Source organism: Cucurbita pepo, chromosome LG05 (genome assembly GCF_002806865.2).
Source record: "Cucurbita pepo subsp. pepo cultivar mu-cu-16 chromosome LG05, ASM280686v2, whole genome shotgun sequence".
NCBI lineage: Eukaryota > Viridiplantae > Streptophyta > Magnoliopsida > Cucurbitales > Cucurbitaceae > Cucurbita > Cucurbita pepo.
This window is the reverse complement of record NC_036642.1, coordinates 3,233,095-3,256,396: the sequence shown is the minus strand read 5'-3', so window position 1 is coordinate 3,256,396 and position 23,302 is coordinate 3,233,095. Positions and strand designations below refer to the sequence as shown.

At 37.0% G+C, this 23,302-nt stretch overlaps 4 protein-coding genes across 15 annotated transcripts; all 4 read right to left on the bottom strand.

Moving 5' to 3' along the window:
* Positions 1-1,033: 1,033 nt before the first annotated feature.
* LOC111795272 (nitrate regulatory gene2 protein-like) lies at positions 1,034-5,803 on the bottom strand. Of its 2 annotated transcripts, none has more exons than XM_023677583.1 (6): positions 5,591-5,803; positions 3,564-4,713; positions 3,125-3,196; positions 2,450-2,664; positions 2,136-2,359; positions 1,034-2,023 (listed from the first exon to the last, which is right to left on the bottom strand). In XM_023677583.1, exons 2-6 carry the CDS (start codon positions 4,651-4,653, stop codon positions 1,330-1,332), a joined length of 2,295 nt encoding a protein of 764 aa, XP_023533351.1. In that variant the 5' UTR covers positions 4,654-4,713; positions 5,591-5,803; the 3' UTR covers positions 1,034-1,329. The 2 variants fall into 2 exon arrangements, with proteins under 2 accessions (XP_023533351.1, XP_023533352.1); XM_023677584.1 differs by lacking the exon at positions 5,591-5,803 and adding an exon at positions 5,299-5,567.
* Positions 5,804-6,550: 747 nt separating this feature from the next.
* LOC111795154 (non-structural maintenance of chromosomes element 1 homolog) lies at positions 6,551-11,273 on the bottom strand. 3 transcript variants are annotated; one of them, XR_002815163.1, is made up of 9 exons: positions 10,998-11,273; positions 10,417-10,613; positions 10,178-10,258; positions 9,000-9,224; positions 8,665-8,742; positions 8,315-8,577; positions 8,138-8,176; positions 7,513-7,582; positions 6,551-6,823 (listed from the first exon to the last, which is right to left on the bottom strand). XR_002815163.1 is itself a non-coding variant. In XM_023677430.1 (7 exons), exons 1-6 carry the CDS (start codon positions 11,110-11,112, stop codon positions 8,329-8,331), a joined length of 945 nt encoding a protein of 314 aa, XP_023533198.1. In that variant the 5' UTR covers positions 11,113-11,273; the 3' UTR covers positions 7,953-8,176; positions 8,315-8,328. The 3 variants fall into 3 exon arrangements, 1 of the variants encoding a protein (XP_023533198.1); XR_002815162.1 differs by lacking the exon at positions 6,551-6,823 and having other exon boundaries at positions 7,186-7,582; XM_023677430.1 differs by lacking the exons at positions 6,551-6,823; positions 7,513-7,582 and having other exon boundaries at positions 7,953-8,176.
* A 617-nt stretch (positions 11,274-11,890) lies between these two features.
* On the bottom strand, positions 11,891-15,117 carry LOC111795153 (probable serine/threonine-protein kinase PBL3). Of its 3 annotated transcripts, none has more exons than XM_023677428.1 (6): positions 14,627-15,117; positions 13,978-14,152; positions 13,756-13,891; positions 12,983-13,119; positions 12,782-12,905; positions 11,891-12,442 (listed from the first exon to the last, which is right to left on the bottom strand). In XM_023677428.1, the coding sequence occupies exons 1-6, from the start codon at positions 14,785-14,787 to the stop codon at positions 12,069-12,071; spliced, it is 1,107 nt and encodes a 368-aa protein (XP_023533196.1). In that variant the 5' UTR covers positions 14,788-15,117; the 3' UTR covers positions 11,891-12,068. The 3 variants fall into 3 exon arrangements, with proteins under 3 accessions (XP_023533196.1, XP_023533194.1, XP_023533195.1); XM_023677426.1 differs by having other exon boundaries at positions 13,978-14,303; positions 14,627-14,824; XM_023677427.1 differs by having other exon boundaries at positions 12,983-13,116; positions 13,978-14,303; positions 14,627-14,824.
* Positions 15,118-16,308: 1,191 nt separating this feature from the next.
* Positions 16,309-22,899, bottom strand: LOC111795151 (CBL-interacting serine/threonine-protein kinase 3). Of its 7 annotated transcripts, none has more exons than XM_023677420.1 (16): positions 22,566-22,692; positions 22,325-22,370; positions 22,050-22,133; positions 21,650-21,861; positions 20,945-21,007; positions 20,676-20,747; positions 20,315-20,422; positions 20,148-20,228; positions 19,235-19,288; positions 18,845-19,156; positions 18,653-18,775; positions 18,466-18,576; positions 17,240-17,353; positions 17,070-17,126; positions 16,911-16,985; positions 16,309-16,619 (listed from the first exon to the last, which is right to left on the bottom strand). In XM_023677420.1, exons 4-16 carry the CDS (start codon positions 21,833-21,835, stop codon positions 16,545-16,547), a joined length of 1,431 nt encoding a protein of 476 aa, XP_023533188.1. In that variant the 5' UTR covers positions 21,836-21,861; positions 22,050-22,133; positions 22,325-22,370; positions 22,566-22,692; the 3' UTR covers positions 16,309-16,544. The 7 variants fall into 7 exon arrangements, with proteins under 7 accessions (XP_023533188.1, XP_023533192.1, XP_023533193.1 ...); XM_023677424.1 differs by lacking the exon at positions 22,566-22,692 and having other exon boundaries at positions 16,309-16,436; positions 16,527-16,619; positions 22,325-22,559; XM_023677425.1 differs by lacking the exon at positions 22,566-22,692 and having other exon boundaries at positions 18,845-18,934; positions 19,031-19,156; positions 22,325-22,559.
* Between the last annotated feature and the right edge of the window lie 403 nt (positions 22,900-23,302).

Sequence of the window (23,302 nt, the reverse complement as noted above, 5' to 3'; positions counted from 1 at the left end):
TTTTTTTTTTTTAATTTTAATTTTATAATCTTATTTAATTTTTTTTTAACTTAGCTAATTTTAAGACCTGCCTTTGAAAGGATTAAAATGCAATAAATTTTTAAAAGAATGTTTTATTTTAATTAATGTTACGTTATTTTTTTTTTAATATTATTTTGAGTTAAATGTTCAAGTTAATTGACAAAATGTTGATGTAATGTTAAATATACTTCATTCATTGAATTAAAAGAACAAATGTTTTAATTGGATGAAATAAATATAATAATTTCTCGAAAATTTAATTATTTCATATGAATTATTCATTGTTATATGGTTTACTAATAATTGAAAATTTTCATTAAAATAATCGATTTACATCTGGCAACTCCAAGGATTTAATTGATTTTTTTTTTACTAAATTAAAAAAATATTATTCGTCCCCAAAACATCATTCAATTTTTCAAAATTTCAATAATACTTTTAAATTTAACTTTTTTAAAAAATATATCCTTAAAACTTTTTTTTTTTGAATATATATTAAAAGGGTTTGAAAAATAGCTTTTAAAATTTTTCATAGTTTTATTAATACTATTAAAAAACTTTATGTAATATTTTTGAATTTATTTTCACCAAATTTAAAAGATATTTTTTAGTTTTTTAAAGTTGAAATATATATATTTTGAAGATTAAGTGTAAGAAATAAAATATTTAAAAATAGAATTAACTGAAAGAAATATTTTTATTAATTGACACCCAATTGAAAAAAGAAACTAAAATATATATTAAAAAATAAAGAAACCATCTCTAATAAAATATAATTTATTTGAACAAATATTCTATATATTATAAAATATATTAGATGATGGGCAGTTTAGACATGCTCCCTACGTGCGAACAAGAAACGTGGAAGATATTTCACATTACTACTACACCACATTTTAAAATAATTATATATTCATTAATTAAATAATAAATTTTATTATGATATAGTTGCTACCAATTATCTTTTCAAAAATTAAAATTTTCATAATAATAATAATAATAATAATAATAATAATAATAATGATGAATGACTCTTATTTTGATGGGTAATGTAAAATAGTGATATAATTACACCTTCCAACATCAATTCACCTCTCCTCTATCTTAATATATGTGCTGAGCTCCTCCTTTATTTTCTGCTTCAATTTCAGCAACATAAAAACAACACCTTACCATTCAATTTCTTTTATTATGTTCCTCATATATAAATCCTGTCGCGACTCGCCTCTAAAGCATTGCATTTTTCCAATCCTCATCAACAAAGATCGTCGTGGAACTCATCTTTTTGCATCGCTCTTTTTCGAGTTTCTAGAATTTCCCTTGTTCGTACCTATTCTTAGCATCTTTGATGGTATTCCCAAGATCTCCGTACATTTTCACAGAACACTCTGCAAAGTTATTCAAATTTTCGAAAAACTTGACCAAACTTGCTCCGAAATTATCAAACCCAGATACCAAGCTCCTCGACGCTTCGTCGTCTTGTAACAAATTATTGTTCATTGATTCACTGTCATTGTCGGCCTTGAAGGTTGTTAAGATTGAAAGATGTTTCGCTCCTTTCCCCTTCACCTGGTTTCTCTCTTGATGTGGCAAAAAACGGGCAGTTTCGGCTGCCAAGTCCTTTATCGAATCTACGACGTCCTTCGTAGGCAAATCTTTACTCTTCTCCAACCAGACACCGCACGTGACGTATATAGGGGGAGGTCCATAATTCCTTATGGATGGGGGCTGTGGTCTCTTCTTTCCTCTGGATGATTTTTGAGGTATAGAGACACATGTGAGAAGCCATTCGTTTATCGATTGCAGATACGACTTCTGTGCTGCAATCCACTTCGTAAAACTTGATGATAGCGATGCGAGTTCGGTTTCGAGATATATGGTATTGTGCCTCTGTGTCTCGGACTGCATTGAGATTTTCATTTTGCCATGGTACGACACTGCTTTGATGATTTGTAGCTGATGCTTGTGGCAATCGAACATCACTTCCCACATCCGACTTAACCTGTCGTTGTCCGAACGCAAATATTTACGTAATGAAAACAAGAAATTTGCATATTCTAAATTGAATATGTAGCAGACCAACCAAGAATGATGGCAGGAAAAAAGGAACTCACCCTTCAATCAACTCCTCGAGTTGTGGATGGAGCTCGTTGTCTCGCAGTTCTTCAATCTTCTTCGATATAGAATCTATTCTATGGAGTCCGACCCTGATTCTGGAATGTAGATCCTTGATAACAGCTCGTGTTTTATCAATCTTTGGCTGACCGACTTCCTTCGATTCTAAATGTCGTAGCATTTTACACTTAAGGTCATACTCTTTCCTGACCATCTCATTAGCCTGTTATGAACAGAACACAACCAAATCAGAAATTATTAAATCAAGATCAGGGATTCATGAAACTATATCAAAACTAAAGTTCTGCAGAACCTTGACTTCATCATGGAGCTTCTTTTCCCATGCATATAGCCGATCCAAGGTTGACGCATGACTGCCCGAGTTCATGCAGAAATTCCCGAATAAGTTGCTGGAGTGGTCCTCGACATCCTCTTTTGAGTTTCCTCCCAAAGGATTCCTGGATGAAGAGGAGCGTGACGAAGCCGTCCTATGCCAAGTCAAGTACTTTGTTGCAGTTTGAACCGGCTCTGCGGTAACACAAAGAACGACCATTGATTAATGAAGCTATCATAGTGAATAGCTATGTGAAGACGGGTAGGATATCGCCTACATCGATTATCCAATACATACAGAGGTCACAGCTTATCGATTCAATAATGTCAGATGTGGGCTTGTAAAAAATGTCAACCAAGTAAACATGCATCTCAATGAAGTTTGAGTGGGAACAAGATCATGTTCATAAGCTCACTCAACAAGAAAACAACCTAAGACATAAGAACTGCTGGTTATAGACATCGAATAATGTTTGGAAGTCATCGACATCGGGAATTCAGACATTTCAACAAACAAACACTGGCAATTTATGTCACCTCATGAGTATAACTAATAAGGAGAGTCTGGATCACCCACATCAACCGAAGAGCTATAAAAACTTCATAAACCGACAGAATTTATAGATTATGAAGACGAAAACAACGGTGCCTATACCTTCACGAACAACGCTTGGGTCATCTCCACATGAAAAGCAGGACTTCAAGAATCTTGATGATAATGGTTGGTCTGCACAAGGAGAAAATCAATCGAGTTAAAACATTTCAACAGGATATTTACGAGACAAACCTTTCAAACATCTAGATCCTTAAAAAAAACATTTACAATACCAGAGATGGACTGTCTAGCTGATCACTACACAATTATTCCAAATAATCTTACTGCAACTTTGAAATAATGAAAGAACCATGCCAAATTATGAGGCATCATCGTGTCATTAGGCATTAGCTAAATCCCCGATATCTTGTACAGGGTAGATCGTATTATCAATTACGAAATTACAACTAAATCTTAGTTCACCTTAAGCGCAAAGCTCGAGTATAATATGCACACACACAGAAGGAGAGAGAGAGAGAGAGAGAGAGTAAGAAATTACTTTCTTTCCCGGGAAAAATTGGCCGTATGTGCAACTTATTAGCTTCAAGCATTCTTGGAACTTCTTTGCCAGATTCAGAAGCTTTTGTAAAGAGACTTTCTATTTCCTTCATGCTTGAAAATAAGTCCTTAGGAACAGCTGTATTCTCAATACCGTCTTCCTTTGCCGTAGCTTTACCGAAAACAGATGTAAATGGAACTACCGAAGACGTGGTTCTTAAAGGTGATAAACCAGGAGAGTGGTTCTTCCCTTGGTTCACTAACTCGGGCTCCGAAGCTACACTTTTCGCAGTATGCATAGTAGGAGAGGTATTCACTGCTCCATCATTGTGTACCCTGTTAAAATTTTCAAAACTTCGCACCAGAGTTTCCGAAGAAGGTTCGTCAAACTCGTCCTCCGAGAGTTGAGATTCCTCCCCTACATGTAACGTACCCTTCTCTTCTCTTTCTCTATACTCGGAATTTGCATCCTCTTCCTTAAAGTGTTTCAAACCACCCGTATTCTCAAACTCAAACCCTCCATTATTCATACCATTCCCATCTTGGAAGGAAAATTCATGATTATTTGAAGGAAAAAAGTAATCCCAAGTTCCATCCTGAGGTGCAGAAGAACCTTCAAATGACCGTGTTTGAGGTGCGTCACTTGGTCGAACGTCTGAGGAGGTTACAGTTCCAATAACAGGTGTGGGCAATTTTTCTTCAACTCTGTTAGAAAAACTACCCCTGAATTGCATATGATTAGCCTGAAACCGACTCGAAGTAGGAGGAGACGGTGACGGAGAAAAGTTACCGATATCCACACGCTGCGAGAAGGATGGAGAGGAAAACGAGAATTGGGACATAGACTTCTCGGCAAAGGCAAGGGGCTCCGGAGTTGCATTAGTCGAAGTGTATAGGGGCGATTCTACTGGGCCTTCAGGATGTACAAATATTTTGAGAGCAGTCCCTGTACATCTTAATGATTGAATGTATTCAGCATGGGCCGTCGCAAGAGAGCACCTTCCATGAAGGGCTTGCTTAACAAATTTCTTCCTTATACGACATAGTCGTAGGGCCTTATCTTCCTCTACTTTAGAACTCGAGGCTCCCATATCCGTAAACCTTACAGCTTGATATCCCTCCTAATACAGAATTTGGATAGAATACTCATCCTGAATATCAAATTTAAGCATAACATAGTAAGAAACCATGAAACAGCATACAAAATATAACTGCCCAAGATTCAAACTCTCCTGAAATTTCTAAACAAATATTGACAAGTACTACTGATTTTCAAACAACATGTTCATAATTGTATCATAGAGTGTGCACAAATCATTGGATAAGATGAGAGTTCTGGATTGAATTTTTTTTGAAAAAAAAAATCAGAAATGGGGAAGAACAGAACAACTGAAATACAAGGAGCAAGCATAAGGATCTGAAAACATATGGTTAATTCTACAGATACAGTGATGTTCTTTGGAGAACCATCTATGGATAAGAATTCGAACAAGAACATAAAGAACACAGAGAAAGAATTGAACAGAAAGGAGAGCCAATAAGGACTAAAAAGTAGCGAACTAAAGATATGAACCCTAAAAGGGGGAAAATCAAGTGAAGAGATGAATCTCCACGAAGATTTAGAGAAGGATTTAACTAAACCAGAACTGAGCTTCCCCTGAAAACAAAGGATTCAACTCCGTATATAACAAAATTCAATCCAGTCTACAAAAATCCAGAGAATCAACAGAACTTACAGAAGAACATGTCAAATTCAAAGACTCGGAGCAATGGACAGCCGACTAATTTCCGAGATAAACCAGAAAGGAGACGCAAACAAGGGGAATAGATAAGATTCAGGACCATGAACAATCGAAAGCTCACTGGAATCGTGAAATAAGACAGAAAAGCAAGAACCGATCCAAATTCTAAAACGGAGTCGGAATTATACGAAACGAAAAGGGAAAAGTGGGTGCGTAAAAGAGGAAAAAAGCAAGAAATTACAGAGCAGAAAAGTGAAAACAAAAGAATTTGCAGAAGAAAGCATACCAGAGTCGACGAAGGCCATCAAGAAGAGGAACAAAGAAAAGGGTGAGATTTTAGAGAAGACCCACATGGTAGAATCATTCGTTTCAGAGAGAGAAGGGGAAGAGAAATTCGTGTGTTACAGAAATGGGGTTTTTACAGAGAGGAAAGAGAGTGAAAAAAGTACAAACAAAAACGGCAAGAGAGAGTGAAGAATGGGAAGAAAGCGCGGCCCATTGGCGCCCATGCAAGAGCGAGCCACATAACAACGCACACATACAAATTCCGGAAGTGGGTGCTGAAGAGTGGAGCCCTCTTTCGTCCCACTTAGCCAAAAGGCCCCGCCTTTTCTCAGATCCATTGCCGCGTACCATCCACGCTCCTCAAGCTATTCAGTAACTTTTCCAGCTTNTTTTTTTTTTTTTTTTTTTTTTTTTTTTTTTTTTTTTTTTTTTTTTTTTTTTAATAAAAAGATTATTCTCACTTTTTTTTTTCTTTTTTCTTTTTTGACAAAGACCCACACATTTTATTTTAACTTATTATAATTGACCTATTTTTGTTATGAATTTAATAACGTGACACTTCTAAACTTTGACATTTAAATATCTATTTATGGTTGACCTTTTCTTTTATATATATATATATATTATTTCAAATATTAATTTTAGAAATAAAATGATAATAGGTCTATCTATTTAATTAAATTATAAATTATAAGTTTAGTCCTTCGATTTTAATTTTTTGGCTTCGTGTCTATTTTATCTTTAAAGAATAACTCTATTTATACAAATATCTAAATTTTTCTTCGAAAGAAAACTGATTTTTCTTTTTTCAACTACTATATATATATATATATTAACTATGTAATGTAATACGATATTATTTATTTATAATATATATTTTATATAAGATCCATGATAAATTTAAAAAAAAAATGGTCGTATGTGTGTTGATTTTGATTATAGTACAGGAGAAGGACGAATATTTACTCATACTTTATAATAATAGAACAGATAATAAATGGCAAAATGGTTATACCTTTTGAATTGAGACTTTACTTTGGATTCTGTTCTTGTTTAAACAAGGTAAAAGCTTAAAAACAGAGGTCGTACAAATGACACAAACCACAATGCTGAGAAGCTTAGGCCATGTGTGCCCTTAGGACATCAAAGCATCCACTCACGTCCCATCAGATGTTTCGTCGTTCTAGTCGTCGTTCTCTAGTGAGCATAGCCCACTAATAAGAATAAAATTCAACTGATATAAAACATGTATCATCGACCAAGAGAGTAAAGGTTTAAATCCTTCACCTAACGTATTGTTGAACTAAAAAGAATAAAAATTAGCATAACCCAATGGATTGTAAGATCCCACATCGGTTGGGAGGACAAAGAAACATTATTTATAAGTGTGTGGAAACCTCTCCCTAGCAGACGCGTTTTGAAATTCTTGAGGGGAAGCCTGAAAGAAAAAGTCCAAAAAATACAATATCGACTAGCAGTAGACTTCGACTGTTACAGTAACATGTGTTCTTCCTTTAAAGACCAGGAACCTACTGCAGCTTAGTTGGAATGATTGAAGGTTATTCACGAGATGCTAATTAGATCAAACTCTCCTTTCACAGCCAAGTCAGCTTCATAAAGGGACATTTTTGTAATGAATTCAGATAATCTAATTATATAAAAAAGACAAAACATGTAGCCATATTCTTTTCATTGCTTCACTTTCCCACCATCTAAAGTTTCATAATCGATTCTATTCACAACAGTTCAAAGACGCCACTTTTATCTCATGTCACTGCTATTATGACTTCTCCAGAGTGCTCTAATTTGTTCTCACTATTTAAACAGCTTAATTATGACTCCTCTAGAGTGGATATATTTATCCTTAAATCTAAACATAGTAAATATGATGAACGGTCAAATTTTCAGCATTGAGCTGCATACCTTTTTACACAATCCAGACCCATCATACATGTTTAACTGTTCATCATAACACCACCGAAAAGCATAATACCTGTTAAATAAAGAGGCTACAGTTAACCATTTCTGAGTTAACAAGTTCAATGGTACTCACATACTTAAAATTTAGATCTAACGTGTTTCTGTAATAACCAAATGTAGTAAAGTCAAAACAGTTTTTTGTGATTCTACAGTGACACAAGTTGGCTCGGACACTCATTCACAATAAAATAAATAAATAAGGTGTTAGATCCCTCATCGGTTGGAGAGGGAAACGAAACATTCTTTATAAGGGTGTGAAAAACTCTCCCTAGCAGACGCATTTTAAAAACTTGAGCGGAACCTTAAATGGGAAAACCCAAAGATGACAATATCTTTTAGCGGTAGGTTTGGTAGCAGGTCAAGCCTGTTACTGCAATTTGGGATATTTAAAGGATATTGAACCTATTTATACTCTCAATACAATCAAAATATCCTAGGTACAAAAAGAAAAAAAAATCATTACAATGGAACAGCTCGTTGCATGTGTGGACGACAAGAATGGAGAATACTGCTATAGTTTACAAGAGATTAAAAGAAAGAAAAGAAAAGAAAAAAAAAAGAAACTTACTTTTGGCTTACGCTGTGTAATGCACTTTACATTCCAATTCTGTGTACGAGAAAACAACAAATTCAATTAAATATGAATATGATGATAATTTTGACACAATACATCAAAAGGTGCAGTTGCAGCACACTTCACAACTCCTGGACTAGGATCCATGAAACTATATCAAAATAACCGTACCTCATTTCAAGCGCCTACCGCTGGTGTGCAGTACTTCGTGTTATTCTTCTTGTATCTGGAGGAGGTTGGGAAGCTTGTGCTGCAGCCACACTGTCTCCATTTGGTCCTGAATCAATATCTCTGTTTAATCTGGTTTTCTTCCTCTTATGTGATGATGACTGGCCTTGAATGCGCGCATCTGGCTCATCCTCTTCCTCCTTGAACTCCACATTGGGTGCTGTAGATCGCCATTGAGTGCCACAACTTGGGCAAGCCCTTTTACTCTAAATAATAGTCCATTAAAGAACTGTTAGGAACAAGAGATCTTGCAGATCAAAAGATTAAATTAGGAAGGTACCACATCATATAACCTTTTTATTGGATAACATTTTCTTAAGGCAATACCGATGTACACGAACAGTGCAGCCTTCATTACTACACAACTCTGCCTGTGAATAACAAGTCCAGCAAACATATAAATCATCAAGGAAATAAGGTTTGTTAAGGTTCTTTAGAGTAAAAACGATACGGAGTTTGGATCATGTTGAAATCCAGACCAATTGCACTGTCAACATAAAATCCTTTTCATCAAATGTTCAGCTTCTCCTATCAGTGTGGGCATAGGGGAAAATAATGCAATGCAAAAAATTGAGATAAAATGAGAATTGACTTAGTAAATCACAAAAATGGCATAAAAGAAGAGAACCTTCACTCCAGCTTCATTGCACACTTCACATGAAGGTATGTCATTAGTGCGGAACCAACTTCGCAAATCAAGAAATGATCTGACACCCAAATTTACAAAGCCATCAGGGGTGCAATTAAGCCACTGATCCTGAGCAAGCTCGGCGATTGTTTTTTCCTTGAGAGATATTGAGAAATTCTTGAAAGCAGGTGGTATGACATGGGACTGGGACCCTGCATCCCCCAGCTGGTAGTGATAAAATAGTAACAGTTAAACAATGATACGAATATTATACAATAGGATTCTTAGATATGGTAAAAAGCAGAAAAGACCTACAAAGAGAGTAATACGAGGAGCTGGAAGATTTTGTCAGTTCTCAATTTTACCCACAATGGGGGCAAATCAGAAGCATTGCAACAAAATTGTGTAGAGTTTAAGTGTGGCCTTAAATTCTTAGTCTCAAATTTAACAATTATAAAAATTCAGGTATTGGAAAAGAAAGAAGTGAAAATAACAAACTTGAGAGTGACTCCTAGGCAAATTTAATTGAAGTGGCCACAAAGAAGTGAATGTATCAATATTTTCTAAAGGCATTCATGCCACTGTCGGACTAACAGTCCCATTATCCAATTTTGATCGATAAGTTACGAGCCTTTACCATGTAGAAAACTCTTGGCACTCCATTGGCAATATTTAAATTCAAGAAGAATGTGACTCGTATCAAATCATAATTTAAGAACTAGTGTACCTTTCTATAAATGATATAAGCTAAAGATCAAATGATACTCTTGTAGAACCCTCTAACAGCCCAATCCCACCTCTAGCAGGTATTGTCTTTTTTGACTTTTCCTTTTTGGGCTTTCCCTCAAGGATTTTAAAACACGTCTGCTAGGGAAAGGTTTCCACACCCTTATAAAGAATGTTTTGTTCCCCTTTACAACCGATGTTGGATCTCACAATCCACCCCGTTCAAGACCCAACGTCCTCACTGACACTCGTTCCTCTCTCTAGACGATGTGGGATCTCACAAACTCATTCCAAAGAGTTCTTGTCCACAGTACGCTATATAAACGGTGACTGGAATTAGTCTTATTTACGAGGCAAAAGACCAAAGATGCCAACCTTAGTTAAATATGCAGCTGACTTTGACAATAATAGACTCAAAACGGTAATATTGGTCATATACAAGCAAGAGGAACCTGATTTTCCAACTGCAGATGAAGAGCAGCAATGTTGGATATTCCACCTTGAGCAGATGGATCTTGTGCAATTGCTTCAACCTGACATAGCAATTTTTTGTTTATAAGAAATACTACGACAATAAAACAAAAGATGCATATATTGTAAACACTAAGTTCCCATAGTTAATTGCTAAGCAAATTGGCAGAATGGTCAGTTTATTGAAGAACGCCAATACTTCCCATAGTTGATAACTCACAATGGCTTTATAAAAGGCAATCTGTGGAACTGAATACTTTGTTCCTAGCTTGGATTGTTCATCGGATACATTATTGACCAAGCCATAGTAAACACGACCATCATATTGGTTTCTGCAGCCTCGCAACTCAAATTGAGCAAAAGAAAGTGCTTTGTTCATCGTCAGGAGGTAATTATTAAAAAGCTGCCGGTCATTATCTGCACCAAAATAAACATCGAACAGATCTTAGTTTTCAACCGTCGGCCAATTTATCAATTAAAAACACTCTTCCTTTTCAATCGTTTATGCTAATGATTAAGGAAAGATATAAGAATACACATTTCCAAAACGTATACGGATATGAACCCAGATGCAATTTCTTCCAATATGTGGTTCCATATTATACTCAGAAACCATTCTATTGCAAATATTCGGTAATCTTTGAACATGAATTTATAAGAACTCAAACGCATCTTTTACAGATGATCTAAGAAAGACATCCTCGATCATTTGTTAGAAAAAAATCGAGCAGGTCTCCATACCGTTAAATCATTACTTCCCAACTTGAATACCAAACTGGGGAAGGAGAAAGAAATTAAAACCTGGACTCTTTTCAGTGATCCGCGTAAACAGCAAATGGAAGTGATCCTCTCTGAGTGGGCCGCGAGCGAGAAGCGCTTGAATGAGAGTGTGATGTCTCCAACTCAGCTCCCGCATTCTGAACCCTAATTCAAGGTCAACTAATACTTCAAAGATTCAGACAAGGTTGATTCTGTAAGGGAATTTCAGCCAAACTCATAGAAGAGAAGAGTTTGTGCGGGAAAATTTTCAAAGACTCTCCGGGAAGTGAAGCCTAGCGCTGGATAGCCGCTTTTACATGGTGGGAGGATAATTGCCAAAATAATAATAATAATAATAATAAAAAATAAATAAATAAATAAAACTGAATAAAATGTTTCAAAAATACTTTTAAAAGTGTTTTATTTTAAACAAAAATTAAAAATTTTAATGCCAAAAAAGGGAGAGAAAAAGAAACTAAATAGTAGTTGGGATGGATTTGGAAACCTAAATTATTGGTTCGTTGGATCAATTTATACGTTAGTTCGTTTAAAATTTAGCTACCCAAATGCTTAAATCGTCAAATTATAAAGATAAAAAATAGCTTCTCGATAATCAATCTACCACTTCTATCTTAAAATTAATAGCGTAAGAATGTTGGAGTATCGTCGATCAAATTACAATACAAACATAAAATATCACGGGAAACAAAATGATTTAGAAAAGAGTAAAAACTACAATTAAAGGTCAAGAGTAGTAATAAAAATTTAATCCCGTACCCGTAAGTAACCAATCACTTTGCTATTAATTGAGCTACTGAGAAACAACGGAGTTAAGGGTGTAGGGTTAAAGTGGGAGGTAATATTGAAACGAAATTCTAAATGTTTTTATTTTTATTTTTAATCATAAGTATTTTTAAAAATGGAGTTAAAAAGAGTGGATGGAAAAAGGACTTGATTGTTTCTGTAACATTTGGTTGGGGATATATATATTCTACATGGAAATATCCACAAAACTTGTACACCGCACTTCTTGTATTGGGTGAAGTGCGTTTGTTGGGAGGCAACTTCCAAATAAAAAATCAAACACAGTTCGAGTAAGCCATTATTACTTTACTATCGAGATCTAGCAGGCGGAGTGCGTCTGATGGCACGGCTGTCCGGAGTCCTTAGAACATCCTTTGAGCTCAGTAGTCGTTCTAATTCCTCCAGAACATCAACCATTGATGGCCTGTTTTTAGGATCTGTGTGGAGACAATTCAGCGCAAGCGAGGCTGCAGCTTGAGCTTCTTTTCTCGAGTACTGACCGCCCATCCTCGTGTCCATTATCCTCAACATTCGTTTACTGTCGCTTAGGAGGGGTTTCCCCCAATCCACTAGGGTCTCTTCCACTCTCCCTACTTTCTCTTGGTCCAATGCACGTTTGCCTGAGAGAAGTTCTAGCAAAACGACGCCAAAGCTGTATACGTCACTCTTCGGGGTCAAGTGACCTGTTGCAGTCAGTCAAACCAATCACAAAATGTACTATTTCCTATACAAGAATATCTTTGTTCTATATAGGGTAAAAAAAAGATGCATTTGCCAATGTGGCCAAATTTCAAACGTCTTAAACTTTGGATGGTCATAATGTAGTATAGAACATCTTCCATCGTCGTGTTTCTTGGTTTCTTTTTCTTCCTCTTAATCTTAAGTTCAATACACCAAATCTTGCTAAGAAAGAACAATAAATTCAACCATCCAGAGGAACGAAACAGATTTGTTACTTTTTCAAATTCCAAAATTTTATTTCAATCTAGAAACATTACAAGATTAAATGAAATATGACCAACCTGTTGCTACATATTCTGGGGCAGCGTAGCCTCGTGTTCCCATAACCCGGGTTGAAACATGAGTCTTGTCTCCCGTAGGACCCTCCCTTGCTAAGCCAAAATCTGAGAGTTTGGCATTGAATTCCTTAAAAGAAAGAAACAGAGAGAAATGAGTATCTTCAGAGGGGATTTTCTTTCCCTTGATGAGACAAAATTACTCACTGAATCAAGCAGAATGTTGGACGCCTTCAAATCACGGTATATAACATTAGGTTCACAACTGTGTAAGAATGATAATCCCCGTGCCACATCAACTGCAATATTCATTCGAACACGCCAAGAAATCGGTGCAACACCTTCTGTAAAGACAGAGAATGGTGAGTATCATTACAAATTCCCAGGGAAACAATACTGCAACAACACATGAAACTTTTTTAAAGTGATCATCATGCAAATGTCTGTCCTTCTCCAAAGAAAAAAATCAAAGTCAAGAGGAACAGAGTAGAGACTGAAGGCATTATTAAACAACCATCATTCTGACTCCCTCAAAAGTAAACCTGCCAGGAAGACTCAATGAAGAGAGAGAGAGAGAGTCACCATTTCTAACATCAACCAAAGTAACTGTTTTCTTTGGTTACAAATTTGAACATTAAATTTAAAGAGAATTGAAATCGAAAGTTCAGATTTGTAAAAACTAGCTTCCTTTCAATGTGTCCATTCTCGAAAACATCAATTTCCGAAAACCTATGCTAATTTTTAAATGTGTCCATTCTCGAAAACTAGCTTCCTTTCAAGTGATCGACATGCAGATTTATATTAAACTTCTTATACCATTTCTAATTTTTAGTATGCTAGATTTCTTAAGCTATACAAATTGGAGGGGGAAAGAACACTAATCCAGATATTCATAGAAGTAGGGAAAGAGCATTAAACTTAAGCAAGAGAAGAAAGTTGATGAATAAAGAACAAAGGTAGCGAAGGGGTTGCATACTAACTTCTAAACAAATGGTTTTCCAGGCTTCCCTTCGGCATATACTCGTAAACTAGAAGTCGGTCATCGGATTCTGAGCAATACCCAATAAGCCTGACAAGATTATCATGGCGGAGCTGGCCCAGATAGTTCACTTCCGCCTGAAATGTCAAGATTCAAACAACGTTAAAGGTGAACCAGTTGGAAAACAGATTATGAACAATGACAGGGTTCATTATTTACGTACAAGCCACTCCTTGTAGCCTTGAAGGCTCCCTCGCTTGAGTTTCTTGACAGCCACTACAATTCCAGTTCCGGGTTTGGTAGGAAGATATGAGTGTTCATCGATCCACCCTTTGAAGACGCATCCAAATCCTCCCTCACCAAGTAGACTTTCACTGCGGAAGTTCTTGGTGGCATTCCTGAGATCAATGAAGCTAAAAGACTTGAGAGCGCAGGCGCCCGATACATCGAATTTCGGTTTGATTACAGACGTACTAGAGGTAAGACTCAGAGTTTTCTGATTAGAATCAGTTGATCCAACGTTTGACTTGCTATTTAAGTTATCCCTTGCTGCCAGAAAAATAGAACAATTGATGAAATCCAAACTAAAGACAGACAATTAATTCCGCTAAAAATTGCAGCCCCAGGGTAAACATTTACGCCTTGGCTTTCACATCGAAATAACACAATGCTCAACATATTGACGAACGTAGTTGCGATATAGAATCGCTTCCATTCACATTGTTTTGCCAATTCATAATAATCGTTTCTATCTCAAGCTAATAGTTCGTAAACTAAATCACGATAAACACAACGATCCATTGATCGCGAAGAGCTTCCGAAAAAAACAACGATTAAAAAGAAGAAGACAAGATCTAAATGAGAAAGCTCACCAGAAATATTGGTTGAAGATGCATGAGCGAGCTTGGCAGGTTTTGCGCAGCAGATTCCCATGGTGGATACACGGAAGAGAATGAATAAATGGAAAAGAATTGGGAAGCAGCAGGAAGGAGGCAAGCGGGAGGAAGGTCAACAGACACCATAAATACACCATGGAAAAGAAGATGAGAGTGCTCCATCGTCAACCGCTCTCTTTCGTCCAGCTTTCTTTCTTTGGATATCAGTCAACGAACGAATTCAACGTTTGAATTACTCAAACCCAGAAACTCCATTTTTCAACCTGAATCATAAATTGATAATAAATAAATAAACAAAAAAACCCTAAGAGACGGCCCATCGTGATAACCACCGCCATTTTTATCCTTGCCCCCATTTTCTTCTTCAATGGAATCAAAAAAACTGCGTTGAAATTTCAAACCCTAGTGGCTGCGGTCCACTCACGCCACCATCTTCTCCCTTTTACTCTCACTCTCCCGTCCTTATCAATCCTTTTCATACTATCATGCTGAATTGTTCTTCGCAGCATAATTTAAATATCCTTAAAAAAAAATTAAATTTCATATATAAATTATAAACTTTTAAAATTTAAAAAACTTAAATTTATATCTAATAAATAAAACATAGAGTTTGTTTAGATTAAAAAAAATTAAATATTTATTAAACATTTTTAAATGCTTTCAGAGCCTTTATAGAGGTTATAACCTCTGTAAGGACTAAACTCGTCTTTATTCCAGCAAAATTTCTCATTTATTTTCTTGAGGATCGAGGTGGATTTACTGCACTAGTTTGTTTTTTTTGTTTTTTTTTTAAATATAATTTTTTTTTCTTCAATATAATCCTTATTTAAAAAATTGTAAAAAAAAAAACTAATAAATTGACTTTTCAAATTTTAAATAAATACAAAATCCATGAGATTAGGCTAAATAAATAATATAATTTGCTTTAATATTTGAACTTTCAACGTATGATTTTAAAAATAGGTTTTTTAAAAAAATATCCAATTGACTAACAAACTTATTTTAAACATAAATTGACTTTCCCAATCATCTTAGGCGCAACAGAATAATTATTGACTCAATCAAAGCCATACCCATAATAAATTAATCAAACTTCCAAACGCTCTTTATTCATTCATTTCATACTTACATTTCTCGAAGTTTTTGCTCGGTACTTACATTTCTCGAAGTTTTTGCTCTTCCTTCGACCCTTGGCCTCACGATCTTAAAACGCCACCCCTTGAAGGTCCAACGCCCCTGCTGACACCACCCTTGAAGGTCCAACGTCCTCATTGACACCACCCTTGAAGGTCTAACGTCCTCACTGACGCACCCTTGAAGGTTTAACGTCCTCACTGACGCACCCTTGAAGGTTTAACGTCCTCACTGACGCACCCTTGAAGGTCTAACGTCCTTGCTAACATACACACTCGATGCTTGACTCTGATCCGTTACGTATATCCGTCCAAACCCACCGCTAGCGAATATTGTTCACTTTGATCCGTTACGTATCACCTTTAGCCTCATGTTAGGGAGAGATTTCCACATAATTATAAGAAAATGTTTCGTTCCCCTCTCCAATCGATGTGAGATTTCACGCGACTTGACGTTATTTTTTTAAGGTAAAAAACCGAACATTCATTGACATGTTCAACTATTTAGAATAGTTGACGTTTTAATACACGAATGAAGAAGTATCATAACTAAAAGAATGGCAAATATTTCTTACTATCACTAAGAACTGAAGTTTCAAATGTAACATAAAAAACATCATCGTAACTCATTCTTGGGAGCTTTCCATGCTTTCCTACAATAAAACGGAAAACAATCGATCGAACACACGAGTCAAACAACAGTCATGAAGCATTTACAATATTTCGTTCTTCACATTTCGAACCTCGAACCGTGCCAAGTTTCACTTTTTTGCTGGCATGTCTTCCTCAGTCTTCCAAACAACATCCTCTAGAGAAGTGGAGAGGTTTTTGTAGAACTGCAAAGATAATACATAACCATATAGTTTAAAGAAAGGACACGTGTATAGCTCGAGTTGGGTAAATTATGATCCTAAACCTATCATGTATATCATATATGGGCAAAGAACTAAGAACGAAGAACGAAGAACTAAGAACGAAGAACTAAGAACGAAGAACGATGAGCGAAGAGCGAAGAGCGAAGAGCGAAGAGCGAAGAACGAAGAACGAAGAACGAAGAACGAAGAGCGAAGAGCGAAGAGCGAAGAGCGAAGAGCGAAGAGCGATTTTCATACTAGTAAAGGAAGTACCTTGTGAAACTCTAAAGTGTCCCCCTTGGCTTTTCGCATCTCAACCACATGAACAGAAGGTGCCACTTGCAAAATCTGTTCAAGAATGAGAAACAAAAAAAAGGTATTAGATTAACGCAAATTCTCTCTCAAGAACACAATGCTTCATCATTTTAATACCTCTGTGGCAACATTAAGGTTTCCCTTCCGACCCGCTTTCACATTTTCGAGTCTCATCTGTCAGAGAAACAACACGATCGTTCTTATTATAAGGTATTGATCACCCAAAACTAAGAATCCATTTGATAACCATTTGATTTTCGAAAACTGCGTTTGTTCTCTTAGCTCACCTTGTAATTTTTCTTCTGCACATCAAAACCAAGAGGTTTGGCAGCTTCTTCAATCTTATTTACAATTTCATTAGCTGAGCATTTAGAGGTGAACCTGGTTTCTCTCTTGAATTCCTGCACCAACAACAAGATAATCCAATTCATCAAGGTGAAAATGCACAAATCCATAGCTAATAATACAAAAATGTATATAAAAACATGACCCAGTTGAGAGCTCCAAGTGAAACAGAAACTTGCAGCATTATTTGCTTTAAAGGCTTTTTCCCAGCAAGAAAAGATACATAAATATAAGAAATACGCCATAAAATTTTCACGATGGCACTAGAGATGTTCACAGGGTGAAATGGGGTCGAGGGTTCCCCGTCCTAAGGAAAATGGATATCTCTCGATGGCACGGTCGAGAGTTTTCTTCCATTTATTCCTCCTTCAGCTAACATCTTTCACCATGGGTGGATCAAGATGGGAAGGCCTCATCCAAGAAGATCAAGCACAGTTAGCAGCTTGAAGCAATTCTTGAGTGATCATCGCTATCCTACTATTGTAATTTTCAATTGCCTGGCCCTCTCCCCCTAAAAGGGTATATAATAAACCTTCGGGCATTGTGAGATCCCACATTAGTTGGGAAGGAGAACGAAGCATTCTTTATAAGGGTGTGGAAACCTCTCCCTAGTAGACGTGTTTTAAAAACCTTGAGAGTAAGCCCGAAAAGGAAAGCCCAGAGAGGACAATATCTGTTAGCGGTGGGCTTGGGTTGTTACAAATGGTATTAGAGACAGATACGGGCGATGTGCAAGCGAGGAGGCTGAGCTCCAAAGGGGGTGGACACGAGGCAGTGTGCCAGCAAGGACACCGGGCCCTAAAGGGGGTGGATTGGGGATCCCAAAAGAACGAGTGCCAGCGAGAACGCTGGGCCCGAAGGGGGGTGGATTGTGAGATCCCACATCGGTTCGGAAGGAGAACAAAGCATTCTTTATAAGGGTGTGGAAACCTCTCCCTAATAGATGCGTTTTAAAAACTTTGAGGGAAAGCCCGAAACAAAAAACCCAACGAGGACAATATCTGCTAGCGGTGGGCTTGAGCTGTTACAAGCATATTAGTATATAAAATAGCGTCGGTTCTTGAAACGTACTGGGCAAAAAATAAGCTCACAATCAATTTAAGATGGGATACAACAGTAGTAACTGAGGCAAACAATACTCAATGTTCATGCTTGGCAAAATGCAAACCTGTTCTGTACCAAACAAATTTTCCAGGTTGAGCCCCTTCGACATTGAAATTAACTCGAACGCGTTCATGGCTACAGGTTGTTCTTCCTTCTTCTCTGTCACATGGTGCTCCTGGAAAAGAATTCGTCGATAATGAGAAACCATGAACGATGTTATAATACTCATAACGAAATAAAATTTGACATACTTCTGAATCTTTGAAGACTGCTTCTACATCATCTAAGTTTGCAATCTTAGGCTCCTCGAAAACCGGGGGCTTATAATCTTTCTTAAACCATTCATCTTCCAAAATTTCTGGTACGGTGATGCGCTGCAATAGAAGAAAATCAGACGTGTAATCCAGAAACATAGTAGTCGACACTTGAAGCATAGTACTTACAGTCATTGGGTTCGGATCCAAAATTCGAGCGATCAATTTCATGGCATCTAAAGAAAGCCATGGAGGACAAGTAAATTCAGCGGCCGAGATCTGCAAAGAATCGAAGTGAATGCTGAAGAATGCAAAGAGAAGTAGAATCGAATGGCGAAAAAGAAAAAGAAAAAAACGAGGTAAAAAAATGCTCACCTTTTTATAAAGGTTTATGATATTAGAATCATCAAAAGGCAAGTAACCTGCAAGCAGTACAAAGAGTATGACTCCACATGACCATAAGTCTGCAGTCGCTCCATCATAGCCTCTATCGTTAAGGACCTAAATAACGAAACGTTCATTACAACACTTGTAGTTATGAATGCGTAAAGATATAAGACGTTTACGAAGCATCGATACCTCAGGAGCAACATAGTTAGGAGTTCCACAAGTAGTGTGAAGCAGGCCATCGTCCTGCCAATTAAACGTTTTAGGAGAAGAATTAAAGAGTTTTTAGAGCACCAAAGACGCCTCAATAGCACACCGGTCGGAGTTCTTATTTTGTCATAGATTACAAAAGGGGAGGGGAATAATGATATGTGACATGCAAGCCCACCGGTCGGAGTTCTTCTTATTTTGTCATTTGATACAAGAAGTTCCATTGTTATATATAAATTCCTAAACGGCTAAGAAGAATTATAGAGGCTACGATGGTGCAAGCCCACCGCTAGCTGAATGTTTGTTCCCCTCTTCAACCAATGTGAGAACTCACAATCCACCCCCTTGGGGGTCAGCGTCCTCGCTGACACACCGCTCGTGTCTGACTTTGATACCATTTGTAAAACTCAAGCCCACCGCTAGCAGATATTATCCGCTTTGGCCCGTTATATATCACCGTCAACCTCACATTTTTAAAATGCGTCAATTAGGAAGAGGTTTCCACACCCTTATGAGGAATGCTTCGTTCCCCTCTCCAACCGATGTGGGATCTCACAATCCATCCCCTTGGGGGCCCAGCGTCTTCGCTGGTACACTACCCGTGTCTGGCTCTGATGCCATTTGTAACAGCCCTGGCCCACCGCTAGCAGATACTGTTCGCTTTGGCCCATTACGTATCGCCGTCAGCCTAACGGTTTTAAAATGCGTTTGTTAGGGAGAGGTTTCCACACCCTTATAAGGAATGCTTCGTTCCCCTCTCCAACCGATGTAGGATCTCACATTCCATCACCCCGACATGTTTTCAATGTTCGATTTCCAGACCAACACACTAAACAGCAGGAAAGAAGATCAAATTTAAACCAAAAGAAAAATGGAATGTTGAAACGCATCTTACCTTAACTTGTTGTGACAGTGCACTCAATCCAAAATCAGACACTTTAAGATTTCCTTTGGCATCTAACAATAGATTTTCAGGCTGCAAACAAGAACCATCATGGTAATAAACTCATAGATTATTCAACATTTTTCATACTCGATTTCAAGAACTTAGTGGCATGATACCTTAAGATCCCTATGGTAAACACCTCTGCTATGACAATAATCAACCGCGTTTATAAGTTGCTGGAAATATCTCCGTGCCTCACTTTCGGTCATCCGTCCATGATTTACCTTCAATATTAGTAGAAGAAGGTTTAATATTTCATTTAAATATAAAAAGTTAACAATATACCAAGGTCCAAAGAATGGTGAATTTGGGTCTTTCTATTTGCGTTTCTTGTCTTTTTCCTCCCTGACCCGTCTCTTTTCCTAGTTACAGTTTCTACCATCTTGGATCGGGGCCTTGAAACACTTAAAACGAGTACTCATAACTTAATAGAGAGAAGTTAGAACGGATATTCCTAAGAAATGGAATAATACTCACAATTTTATCAAAAAGTTCGCCTCCGGTAACGAACTCCAAAACAATGAATATCTTTGTTTTGCTCCCCATAACCTGAAAATCAAGAGAACTGTTAGGAAAAATAGCTTCACACAAGAATATGTATCAGATAACTGCTGAGAGCACTTCTGAGAATCATTTTAAGAAAATGGCCACAGAAGAAAATCGAGCGCTCTCCATTTTCCAATAACACTTTCGAATTGCAAAAACTACCTCTAAACATAGCATTTTAGAGAGAGAAAGAGAAGTACCTCGAACAATTGGACGACATGTGGATGCTTTATTAGTTTCATTGTCGCTATTTCCCGCTTGATCTGTAAAAAGCATTAGAAAGAATCCTTAACTTTTCTCTCAACTCAAAGAACTTCCAATATCTAAAAGAATGATAAAGAATCAGTCCCATGCCGCCTTTCTTATTTTTCGACCCTCTTTTTCCCTTATCGGACATGGGTTCTTCCTTTTGTTGGGAGAAGGTGGGGTTGGGGCGGTCGTAGAAGATGTTGAAAACGAAGATCAAGAAGAAAGGAAGTTCATAATATGAAGGCCACTCAACACACAGAGGACTCACTGATTCAGAGAAGCCATTGTTAAACTACAACTCAGCCAAAAAAACTAAAGCAGATATCAGTTTCTCTCTCACGGGTGAGCTTTTAGATTAACTCAAACGGCAACAAGTTTTGTAGCAAGCTTGCCTTTTCACCATTACGTGGCGTATTTGACTTGAAACAAACAAAATGACTTTTAAAGGCAGAGACAACCGAGGACGAGATTTGAGAGTTGATTACAATTCTTTTGGATTGGGGTCGGTTGTAGCTAGCGCACGAGCTCTTTTCGATGGTATAGCCTCGTATATTCATTCATTTTTATCAACGAAAGCTTGATATAATCATCATATAAGCATTTGGTGAATGACATTAAGAGAAAAAACAAAGCAATTTAGAACAATATAAGAGAACCTGTTCAGCCATCTTGTGCTTCAGAACTTTCTCCTTGTCAAGGATCTTTATTGCTACATGTTCCCCATTTTCAGAATTTTTGGCTATTTTCACTTTTGCAAATGTACCCTCCCCAATCGTTCGACCGATTTCATATTTTCCAACAAGACGCTTCACTTTCGGTTGGTTTACGCCCGATCTTCTCATGGCTGTAAATCCTTCTAAACCTCCCTCTAAACAAATGGATATCAAACATAAGTATTCAATATTACTTAAACGAACTAAGTCACTTGAGGAGTAAACAAATGGACAAAACATGTACTCTTGACAACAGTTCCAATCAAACTAGCTAAGCAACGACGCATCGGTCGAAATAACCGAGCAGCTATCGATTCCTAGTTATTGCTAAATATCTACTCACCTTAAACACAACAACCACAAGTGTGCAGCACTCCTTAAGCTTATGCAGGTTCAAATGTATAGCAAAATGATACAAAAATCGTTCCTAAAGAGAAAAGAAACAAAAGGGATTAGTTTATTTTGCAGCAACTAAAATCTAAGAAGATTGTTCCAAAAAAAAGGATAAACTAATGATTAGAACAACCAAACATGAAAATCAAGATAAACTAAAGTCGACCCAGTTCCTTAAATCTCACAAATTCATCAAAGAAGCTAAAGAAACACAAATCCCAGTACCAGAAACTCAAGATCCGATGCAAATCTCCAAATCGAGCTCAAGATCCTCAAAGAAGCAAATATAAACAAGGGAAATCAAGGGAAGTTTTGTAAGTAGAAAAGAACAAAAGAATAATCAAAGGAAAGCAATGTGTGAATGAATCGAGTTAGAAATAGGTATGTACAGCAGGAGATGAATAGAGAAAAGAATTGAGAGAAATCTATGAGAAAAAACAAAGAAGATGAGAAAAAAAAAACATACAGATAGTGAAGATAAGGATGAGAGGGTTATGTAGTAGCCGCTTGAGGGAAAAATTAACGACCTCTGAGATTACTCAAAGGCCAAATTCTGAAGAAAAGAGAAGCAGAAGACAGACAGAGAAGCTCGCCCTCACCTGCTCAACCACTGGACTTATTAGGCAGAGCGATTATTGGAAGAGGACAAAGCATCTTCTCCTAACATGATCGACCATTATCCCTTTTACCCATTTCAGAGAAACCCAAATCAAAGTTAATGAAAAGGGGACGGTCCCTTTGATTTGGACCACCTCTTGGGAGCAGAAAACCTGGTTCCACTGTGCGTGTGTGTGTGGCGGAGCTTTTGAATTGGCTCGGACCAAAAATACGAAATCCTCGGTTGATCTTAGTCGGCGGATCCTTATCAAGCTCTTAATAAACTTCACTTAATACGGAATTTAGTGGCTGCAAATTGGGTCCTACGCCATTAATGCTACTTATTACGGATTTTTCTGAAATGGGTATACATTCCTTCCGTCTCTGTCTCATGAATTATGGGAGTTGTTAAGGCTTTGACATTCTCCATTAATAAAATACTGATCGAATTTGGGAGAAATTGGATGGAAAACAAGGGGACTTTTGGAGTGGAGTTATTAATTGAACATGTATTGCCGCGATCAGAACTGAAAACGAGGAGTTAATTAAGTAAAACGTAGATTAGTGATATCAAACAAGCCGTAAGAACTAAAATCAATTCCAAAC